At 45.0% G+C, this 10,798-nt stretch overlaps 1 protein-coding gene and 2 non-coding genes across 3 annotated transcripts in view; all 3 read right to left on the bottom strand.

The window, feature by feature from the left end:
- LOC141639687 (ATP synthase subunit 9, mitochondrial) overlaps positions 1-2,042 on the bottom strand; it is a 2,196-nt gene extending 154 nt beyond the window's left edge. The window contains exon 1 of the mRNA XM_074448753.1: positions 1-2,042. This exon is cut by the window's left edge and continues 154 nt beyond it. Coding sequence (XP_074304854.1) covers positions 972-1,325 — 354 coding nt within the window. The 5' untranslated portion in view covers positions 1,326-2,042 and the 3' untranslated portion in view covers positions 1-971.
- A 6,328-nt stretch (positions 2,043-8,370) lies between these two features.
- On the bottom strand, positions 8,371-8,453 carry TRNAY-GUA (transfer RNA tyrosine (anticodon GUA)). The gene has a single exon. It is a non-coding gene; the product is annotated as a tRNA-Tyr (tRNA).
- An 847-nt stretch (positions 8,454-9,300) lies between these two features.
- TRNAN-GUU (transfer RNA asparagine (anticodon GUU)) lies at positions 9,301-9,372 on the bottom strand. Its single transcript has one exon. It is a non-coding gene; the product is annotated as a tRNA-Asn (tRNA).
- Between the last annotated feature and the right edge of the window lie 1,426 nt (positions 9,373-10,798).

Genomic DNA, 10,798 nt, shown 5'->3' on the forward strand with positions numbered 1-10,798 from the left:
ATAAAAGGTCAAAGCCTTCTCAGTCGAGCCTCTTCCAGGCCCCTTTTTCAGTTAGCGAATGCTGCTTTGGGCGTGGGATGACCTAACATAAAAGCAGGAGCATCGATCGCTTCTCGGGAATGAGCCATTTGAATTATTATTTTTCAACGCGGATCCGGGTCGATACGCATATTCCCTGCTTCTGGGGACATAAATCCAAAACAAAGGATTCGAAGATCCTACCTTTTTCCCACGATGCAATTTAGTAGCTGTGCTTGGGCCCGGGTTCTCTTCCCCTGCCCGAGAGACGCCTCTTGTCTTAGAAGACTCCCTAAACCGCATAAGATCTCCATATCGATTCCACAGAATGAAGTTCAGGAACGAGTCTCCCCCGTACAAAGAGAAGTCTCAGGTGGAGCGAGAGGAACTTGGTTTTATAATATAATAAGGGGCGGGCCTGTTGCCGCAGCTAGTCTAGTTGTTGCTCCTGTTGCTGGATCGGGACAGCTATCTTGCTTGCTTTCTTGATCGGGTTACCTCCTATTAACATGCTCATTTCATCCCCAAAATAGCCCTTGTTTTACAGAACGAGCGGAATCTATATGAAGCGAGCAATAGAGCGAAGGAGCGAGTGTTGTACCGAAGCGAGCCAGCTGTTAACGTAGCGAGAAGGCTGTTGGCGAAATAATGGCCTTTCTTTGTCCTTGCCCTTTTTCCATTCTATACACTTGCCTTGAACTTTATATGAAAAACTTCAACGAGTGAACTCATCCTAGCCTCATAAACGACTAGCCTTCCAACCGCGGCTTATTCAAAACGACATGCAAACACCCAGTAATTTCTCTATCCTATATGGAATCGGCTTTCTTTTCAAAAGGCTTTTTCTCGAGAGCATTCCAACCGCTAGTCTCGCTGTTCAGAAGGATCCTTTCTATCTTAGTTATATAAGATTTATCTTGTAGTATCTCGGAATACGAATGAAAGACAGAAGCTCAGAAGACGAATGAGATTAAAAAGGCCATCATTAGGGCGAATAAGGCAATAGCCTCGGTTAAAGCAAAGCCTAAAATAGCATAACCGAATAGTTGTTTAGCCAATGATGGATTTCTAGCCACGGAATGAATCAAAGAACTAAAGACGTTTCCAATACCGACAGCAGCTCCCGCTGAAGCAATTGTAGCAGCTCCGGCACCTATTGATTTAGCTCCTTCTAACATAATTAGAAAATTCTTATTAAGAATACGCTTTGCCATTGAACTTAAAAAAGTCTTTTGGCTGACGAAACTTATACTTATCTTTGGGCTTTGTCGATTAAAAAGAATAAGATTTATTACGATACACTTCATTTCTCTATCCTATACGGAATAGAGGCTTTCTTTTCAATGCCCCAGACACTATGCATCTTTACTATACACTTCGACTAATATGTATTTAGAACCTTTTTATAAGATGATCTTTCATGCACTCGTTGGGACAAGACATCTTGTCAGCGTTGCCAGGCGAACCTTTAAGTTGTGCGGCAGATAGAGGCTGACCGGTTCGTCGATCACATAACACAATTCTCGAACACACTTCCCCACCCTTTTGGCTGCATTCCTTGCTCTTTTTGTTCTTTTTGGGGCTTCGAAGCGAGGCATCTCACACGCACAATTATCCCAATTCTATTTGAAATGTCCTGGTTTTAGCCAATCACGACATGACCAACATGGCTTTTCACAAACGCTATCTCGCTACGGATCTCTGTCCAATGTTCCTCTCTTTTCCTTTAGTTTTTTTATCAGTCAAATGTTCCTCTGTTCAGTTAGTATGTCTCCTTATAGGAATTATGTAGGGAATTGGTGGCCCTTTATGGTTCTTTAGAGCTCGAACGATAGTGAGAGGGAGGAGATCGCTAGTGAGAGGGGGTTTACCCTTTTGTTCGAGTTAGTATGTCCCATTATTAACATAAATACGGCTTATTTAACATTAAGGGACATGCTACGCTCATTTCTTATGAGTTCCTCTCCACGGCTTAGCATGCAAGCGTTACAAGCACGTTACGTGCCAACATCAGATTAAGGACATGCGGCGGGGCGTCTCTTGGCAAACGCATATCTCTCTCCACGGCTTATTCAAACATACTAGTCCAGTCCTGGTCCTTGTCCTTTGTACTGACCTTGTCCTGTCCAGTCTTTTCCTTTAGTTTTTAAATCAGCAGCTTGTTCCTCCAGCCCAATGTCCTGGTGGTCATTCAAAACGACTTCTTATTATGGCTCAACCACTAAGTAGAGGCTACACTCTCTTATTAAGATTTAAGCCTTGAGTTCGTCTCCTTAACGTGGCATGAGGATACGCCCATGCCCACGGATAAGCCAAACGTTATGCCAGCAAACGTCATTGCCACCCCTCACATTCCAACCGCTAACGGCCAACTCGTTTCGTTAACGGCCGGCTCGCTTCCTCTTCCTATTGGTCGAGTCCCCAAGGGTAAGTCGGGGTAAACTCCCTTACGTACACTCGCTCTGTCTCACTTCTTCTTCTTCACAGAGCATAAAGTTTTTGCAAAGTACTTACACGGACTCAGCTGCTCAGTTAAGCGGCCACATGTCTCAGTTAACACGGCTTGCTGGTCCTTCAGTCTCGGACAAGGGACAAGATCTTCCCGAAATTTCTCCTTTTATAGGTTTTATAGGTGCTGGGTATTCAGACCCTTTTCTTTCAGATAGAGGGTTTGATTACCAAAACCTCGTGTTTTGGGCAGTAAATGCAAAAATAGCACATTTTTTAATTAATTGCTTAAGATACGAAGTCCCATTTTTGCACCGAAAAATAATGACAGGTTCGAAACCTCGCTCCCAAGCTAAAGACACGAAAAATCCCGGGTTTTGTCTCCTTTTTCACGCGAAATTTAATCAATTAAAATATCTTGAAAATCTGTAGAACGGGTTTGAGGCCGATTGACTTGGGTGAGACAGGATCAAACTAAAATTTTGATTTACTATATGTAATGTATATGATATGATGATTGGGCCTACGTTTGGACTTCATTCCACCGCTAAAGGACTAAAGGAATGGTTGTGTCTGGTTCTAGCGATATTGATTAAGATATCGTACGATTCTACAGTGCTTTGGGAAAAAAGCAAGGGTATTTGGGGCCTCTTTTCTAAGGTGCGTGTTGTCGTTTACAATGGACCCGTAACCAAGGGAGACTCGTCCCGGGCAAAGCAAGCCAGTGAGATGTGCTTCGACCGCGTCTTTCACTTTCTGCTAACTGGCCTGGCACTCTAACTCATGCTTAGGCTCATGTTCTACCAATCAATCAGCCTGTCCGAAAAGGAATGTCTGCCTGCCCGAACACATGATTCCTCGCCTACTAGCCACGGCACTTGGACAAGGCTTCTATGCCGTATCTCAAAAGTGTTAACACTTTCTATATGTTTTAGTCCGTAATTAAAAAAAAGAACAAACTTGCGTTTTTTGCCTCGCATTCTGGCCTCGAAGCGAAAAGCGAGAAAGTTCGACGAAACCCGGTGTTTTTCGTGTCTTTCGCTATGAAATGCGCTTTTGAACCTGCCTTTTTGATCTCATGAAATCCAGGAACAAAATCCTCTTCCCATTCATGGTCTTGCCCTCCTTAGCCAATGTCATCAAGTTCGTGGCTAAGGGATCTTTATCAAGCCCCTCCTTGACTCGACCGATTAGATTGCTAGCAACTCCACTGATGTTCGCTAGCGCAGCCTTACGACTTAATGCATCAGCAACTGTGTTGGTCTTGCTCAATTGATAGCTTGTACTCCATGATGTAGTCAAATTCGGCCAAGAAGTCCTGCCATCGTGCTTACCTATTGCAGATTGGGAGTGAGCTTCTTTTTATTTTGGAAGTAACTTGTGGCAACATTGTCAGTCTTTATCACGAATTGATTCTTTCTTATGGGCAAAGGCCCACCCTTTCTTTGAACCTTGTCAATGATCGAACTTAAAGATATAAACTGAGTGCCATTTGATGAGTAACTGAGAACAAGGGAGAAGGATATGAAAAGGATGAAGTAATGAAAGAGGAAGTCATTGCTAGTAGTAACGACTTGTTACGATCCATTGGTTCATATAGAATCCATGTCCTAGGTGTATCAAAAAACATTCTTTTCACTAAACGTATATAATAAAATAGAGTGAAAGGGTCCACTCCGAAACCAAGAGGGTACTAACTAACAGCTGAGTCCTCTCCGAACCGCAGGAGATAGTTTCCTATCATACGGCTCACCAACTTCACTTGCCTCTATGGGAGGCTCGCTCCGGGCAGGTTCGGATCACTTACAATACACGGCTCTACAAAGGAAGGGCTTGGGTTAGGAGCGTTTTCAATATGATTCTTTTCTTTTTTTTTTGTAACTAATAAAATGAGTTCGATGCAAAATTCGAGACGAAAAAGGAAGTCCCCTTTAGTTTTTTTCTGGACGAAGATAGGGATAAAGAGTAGAAGCAAGCTACCTTAGCTCTGCCAGGCACTGGACAGGGGTTAGCTCTGTAAATGTGTAGAGCCAGGTGTAGTGTGGTGTAGTAGTAGGCACTTCTAGGCCCCTTCCCCGCTACTGGATCACTCCAGTGCTTCGGGTACTACGGACCCTCTGCCATCCACATTGCAGCAAAGCCGTTTCATGAGCGGGGGGGCTAAGCGCAGTTCTTTGAATCAAACGTTGAATGAAATCGCTTCTTTTTTAGATATATAAATATAAATCGGATAGGATAGACGGATAGATCTATCTTTCTATTCATATTCAAAAAGAAATTAAAAGTAGCGTAGCAAGAGAAGCCCCAAATCCTTTATTTGGACAGGAAAGACTGCTTTGGGCCCAGGAAGCGAAGGGAATGAGCTCGGCTGCTTCTCTTCCACACTTCTTTTTTCTGTGTCCGTTCCGCATGCGCTTCGCTCTCTTCTTATTCTTCATTGGCTCTATAAAATATGTTGGATGGACTTCGCCGTTCTTTCCCAACTAAAATAGAAAAAAAGGCTGTATCACATCGAGATGTCGATTCGTTTTCCGCCCTCAATGAGATGGGGAATTTGGAACCTCCTATTTTAAAAAACTTTTTGGCCCTTTATCTTTCTGAATTGAGGCCCGGCCCGGCTCGCGTCGTTCCAACAACCGGCGGGGAGCACCTCAGTATACGATCGTGCGCAGTAACTGGGAGTCCTATTACACCTAAGGCCAACTTAAATTAACCAAACCTGGGTTCATCTCGTGTAGTGATTGTGGACTCGTACAAGGATATTGAGTAGACAGACGGTTGATGTATCAGACTCGACCCTATCTTTCGTAGCATGCATTCCCATCCGTGTCGCAACTGATTCGGTAAGCTACGTGTCCGGTGCACGGAGAACTGCCTTCGGTCCCCAAACTGACTTACTCGTGGCAACCTTCCGGCCGCCCAACAACCTATAACGCTAGTCACTACTCCCACTGGGGCTAGGAAGTAAGCCCCACAACCCAAAGCGGCGAAGAACAAATAGAATTTACTACAAAAGCCGGCTAACGGGGGTATTCCTGCGTATGAGAACATAGTAATAGAGAAGGTAATAGCCGAAATAGGATTCGTTTTGGCTAGAGCGCCCAAATCCGCTATATATTTAACACGGGTTTGCCGTAATGCTGAAACTATAGCGAATGCATCTATCGTCATTGATGCATAAATAAAGAGACCAATTAGTAGTGATTGAATTCCTTCTATGGTTCCACATGAGAAACCAGTACGAATATAACCTACATGTCCAATTGAACTATGAGCTAGAAGTCTTTTTACTTTTGTTTGGGCCATGGCGGCCAGTGCTCCTAAGATCATAGAAGCAATGCTGCAGAAAAAGAAAATTTGTTGCAATGTAGCTCCATAGGAACCATAAATAAAAACACGTAAAATATTAGCAGAAATAGAGATTTTAGGCGCAATAGAAAAGAATGCTGTAACCGGGGTGGGTGAACCCTCATAGATATCAGGTGCCCACATATATAGAGTCAAAAAAGATATTGAGTCCGAAGGGGAGGGGGGTCTTCTTCGGGGCTCGAGAGATGGAATAGATAGGGCCAAAAAAGTTTGAAATTCGCCGCTAGGTAATTCACACGAAAGGGAACCTTATACAAAAGGGGATTCTCAACGAAAAAAGTGCTCTCTGAACCGAACGTGAAAGTTGTTTTCCATCAGACGGCTGTTCCCGTAACTCCACTCTCGACTTGGATTATATATCCAAAAAGGTCCGCTCCCCTTCACCCTTCATGCATTCCACACGCTGCCTAGCAGAGGCGTGGTTATCTGAAGTGGATTCTATCTTTTGTAGTAGATGCCGAACCTGCTGCTCTATTGACTAAGAAGGGAGCGGACGCAGCAGCTACATGGACCCCTTCCTTTCTGTTGTTGCCAGCGCTTTCCCGGGCCGAGCCGGAATAAAAAAAAAAAAATAGAAAGAAAAAGAGCAGATAGATCCTATCCCCTATATCGAACACTCATTCCTATCTATTGATAGGAAGAAAGATCTTCGTCAAATACCGGACTTTGTCTTTTTTTTTAGGAATTCTTGATATCCAAGGCAGCTTACCACAAGCACCCCACCCCATACGACTAGTTGGGGGGGGCTGTTCGCCCTTTGAATAAAACAAAGTTAAGTAGTAAGGTAGCGTAAGCTACTTTCATTCTAAAGGAAACCGAAGAACCAACCTTTAGTAAATAGGAGCCCTACTTTCCTCTTTTCTTTGCGACCTCATCACTTCAATTCAAGCGCAAACCTATTTCTTAGTCATCGGGCGGAGCGCACCTTTTGTACTTCAGTCGTGTGAGTTCTTTGATAGTGACTTCTTTCCTTTGGTAAGGCGACGAAAGGCTACTTCAATCTAGGAAACAGCCGGAACCTCGAGAGGGTCGCCTTTGAAAGCGTTCGCCGGTAACCGTCACTCCTTCCTTTTTATTATGACGTGACGCTGACTGAATCCAATCCATAACCCCCGGAAACGAAACAAAGTTCGTTCCCTTTCGTCAAGTAGGTAAAGTAGGCATACGAACCACTTCTTCTTTGCCTTAGACTCTTTTGAAACAAAGCAAAGAAGAAGGTTGTAATAATATAAGAGAAAGGGACAAGGGCGGTCTTGCTTGGCGCGAAGGCTGCTGGTTCGGGGGTAGGGTACAGTACTAAAGGTCCTCGGACTTCCAGGCGGTTTTTCTTTTAGGCAGCTGGTTACCGTTGGATCTCGCCAATACAGCCTCCTATAGTTTTCGATACCGAGATATCTATTTTTTTCATTGTTCCCAGGGATTTTTGGGGTAATCTGCTTCCATACTGCAAACAGTCAAATCTGAACCTTGTCGCTCTTCTTTCTTTCCTCGCGGGCAGGAAGCACACCAGCAGCGTGCATTGCGTGATTCTACTGTGTTTTTTGCACTTGACTGGGTGGGCAGTTGACCGGAAGAGAACTTCGATTCGCCCGGCCAGCAGGCGGGCGGCGTGCTTATCTTGTGTGACAACACTACAGAGCGAGTGGCTCTTCTAGGCGGGCAGCTGTGTGACAACACTAGAGAGAAAGCGGCGCTTTCGTTTAACATGCTATGGTCTCAACGCCCTTACGAGGTAGTGATGAGTTTCACGCGCTCTAAGCCCGGCCCGGCCCGCGCGCGGTTAGGAAGATTGGCCGCAATCTGAGCGGTACCACGCACCCTACCCTACCACTTATAGGCGGCCGTCCGTTCTACAGCCGCCCGAAAAGGAACTGCAGTGATCTTGAATAGGAATCCTACAGCGATAAAAAGAATCCCCATAAAAATACCACTAGATCGAACACCAGTGATTTCGTATCCGGTCAAAATCTTGGCTAATTGATCGAAATGGGTAGCTCCAGTAGACCCATAGATCATGGAACAAATAGGGTGGATAGGCCCAACCACCACACTACACGTATAGACGCGAACCCCCCTCGTTACCGTACGTGCGACTCTCACCGCATACGGCTCGCACAAAGACTCCTAAATCCATCCCGAGCCTTTTCTTCCACCTTGTAACTCCAATCCTCGATCAAACTTGCCTTCTCCAGGCGCTATGAAATGGGGGTCTTTCCTTCGCCTATCGTATGTATCGGCTTGGCTTCGTCCCGAACCAAGGGTGCGTAGCTCGAACGCGTGCGTGTAGGAAGGCCGACCACTACATAAGCTAAAAGACTACGATTACAGGCCAAACCGGAAGCGACTCGCTTCTATTCTCGTTGGGATTGGATATAGATGGAGAATCTATAGATCGTAGTAGTTCGCTAACCTCTCTAACTAACATACGCTACAATTTAACTTCACGGCGCGGCCAAAAGAAAGAGCTTCGCTCGGTTGGCCTTCCTCCGCTGACGAATGCCTTCTTTCTCTTCTCTGAAGTCTACAACAAACAAGTGGGAGAGGCAGGATTCGAACCTACGTAGAAAAACTTCAACAGATTTACAGTCTGTCGCTTTTAACCACTCGGCCACTCTCCCCTTACCGGGCCGAGGCCCTCCTCAATGGGTTCTAAGAAGGAGGCGATTTGTTCGCTGAATCAATCAAGAAGCTTATTGAGAAACTAAGACTATTAGCTTAGCTAGCGTTCCGGGGGAATCTAGTCATTTAGTCAGTTCATAACAATCTCTGTAAAGCAAGGGGCAAAGCTTCGTAGACAGCTTCCCTCTCATGTAGTCGCTTAGTTTCTCAATAAGCTTCTTCCCCAGCCCCCCTTCGTCGCTTCTGGCGAAGCTGCGAGCCTACCTTTCTCGAGCCTACTTAAATAGCTTACGCTTACTAAGCCTAGTCTACTAAAAAAGGGCTACAGCAAGCAAGCTTTCCCCCTTCCTTTGTTGTGGGTCGCGCCTTGCCTTACCGCAGGCACTGAATGAAATGACTGGAGATCTTCCTTCCTCCTTGCTAATTACCAAGAACTTCGTTGCCACTAGTGGCGAAGAAAAATTCGACCATCTTACCCAAAAACTACTCGGAGCCAAAATAAAGTTAAGTCTACAAGAAGCTGGCAGAGCTTTAGCCATGCCATTGGACTATATCCTACCTAAACAGTCCTACCTAAACAGTAAGCCTTTTCTTGTTCGTTCTTCGAATGACGCTAGTGGAGACTCATTCCTTCCGGCTAATGAAGATACTACTTCAGTCTGCCCATTCATTCCCAGTGGATCCTTCTTCTCCCTAAGAATTGAACGAACCAAGTTCACCTATACGATAGTGAGGAATAAAAACCAACAAAAAACTCCCCACTTTTGATGTCCCACGATTCTGCTAGTTTAGAAACGAAGGAGAAGGACGGGGGTCGCTAGGTCAGAAAAGCGATAACTAGAAATTCTCCCCAAGTAGGATTTGAACCTACGACCAGTCAGTTAACAGCCGACCGCTCTACCACTGAGCTACTGAGGAACACTATTGGGGTGTGGCTTAAGGAAGCCAATTCTCGTTCTTTGGACTAACCTATGACCGAAATGGGTTCGTCACTTTTTTCACATACACCGGGGAAAAGGTTACGATAGCAAGCGCCTCCCCGGCCGGAGAGACTCCAGGACAAGGGGGCGGCAGTCAACCATCCACTCTCGAGATTCATATTGATCAATCGATCTCCGCGTCCTTCCAGTTCGCTAAGTAGACTCACTCTACCGAAGGTATAACTTTTCCTGCCAAAAACAAGAGACTGACTTCTCATCCTAGGAGTTAGCAGGTATGATAGAGTCCCCTCCACCCGTTCCAGCTGTCTCTCCGAGTTTCTACTACTAAGTAGCACTTCGGCTATTCAATCATAGAATCGATTCCGATCAAAGCCCTTTCTATCTTATTAAAGGAGTATCTGACGATACCCTGCAATCAAAGTCAAATAGCTTCGAGCCTCTCTATACTATATATAGTAAGGGGACCTTTCAATTTCAATAAGGTTCGCGCTTTTGATTGCAGCTAGCGCGCCCCTTTCTTCAAGTTTTTCGCTTGTTAGTCAAGCTAAAGCTTGCATAGGATATTTGAAGAAGGGCAGGTTTGGAACCCTATACAAGACAAGGTGCTGGTCTCGATTCAGCACATAGCGAACGAAAAAAGCGTTCATCCTGGATTATTTTCCTCAAGAAAAATATCTATCCTGATAGCATGCCTATGAATTCGGTCAAAGTCTCCACGGCCTTTTCACGCCCTTTTACTGAGAGGTGCACCATGTTGATAGGAATCGGCAAAGACCTTCTTGTACACGTCCTCGAGGGCAGCATTCATGGCAATCATCACTAGTAAATTTCGAGGACATGGTATGGCTTTGTTCTTGGTGTTGTTTAATAGATGGCGAGTGCCACCTTTCCCTGTCCGAGAATCTCCATCTGCTTTAAGTGAAGTGGGCGAGCTATAATCCTTATGTCAGGTTGGTTGTTCAAATTTCTTTTTACCCCTTGCATTTTTATCTTTTTGAAAGCCCAGACTCATTCTTATGGAGTTCTATTTCAGGTGCAAAGCCTTTTCAATAAAGACCTTTTTCTCTCCCATTTCTAATTTTTTTTAAGAGGATAAGCGCTATCCTATCCTATGCCTGGGGGTAAAGGGAGGGTTTACTACAGTGATTCGGTCGGTTCCCGTTCGCCTGCTCTCCTCATAGTAAATGAGTGGGTAGGGTGGTCAACTTAGAGGGCGCCCGCCTCCTCTTCAGACGAGCCTGGTGGTTGTTCGGTTTCCGCTTATTGGGGCTTGGCTTTAAGTGATAGGGGGGCTTTCCTTTTCTTCAACCAATTAGGTTGTGTCAGCTTTGGTCTAAAAATTTCTTATGAGCTGGCTGGACAAAGATGGATTGAAAGTAAGATAGATTCATTTGAGTTCAAGT

The sequence above is a fragment of the Silene latifolia genome, unplaced genomic scaffold (assembly GCF_048544455.1).
Source record: "Silene latifolia isolate original U9 population unplaced genomic scaffold, ASM4854445v1 scaffold_535, whole genome shotgun sequence".
Taxonomy (NCBI): Eukaryota; Viridiplantae; Streptophyta; class Magnoliopsida; order Caryophyllales; family Caryophyllaceae; genus Silene; species Silene latifolia.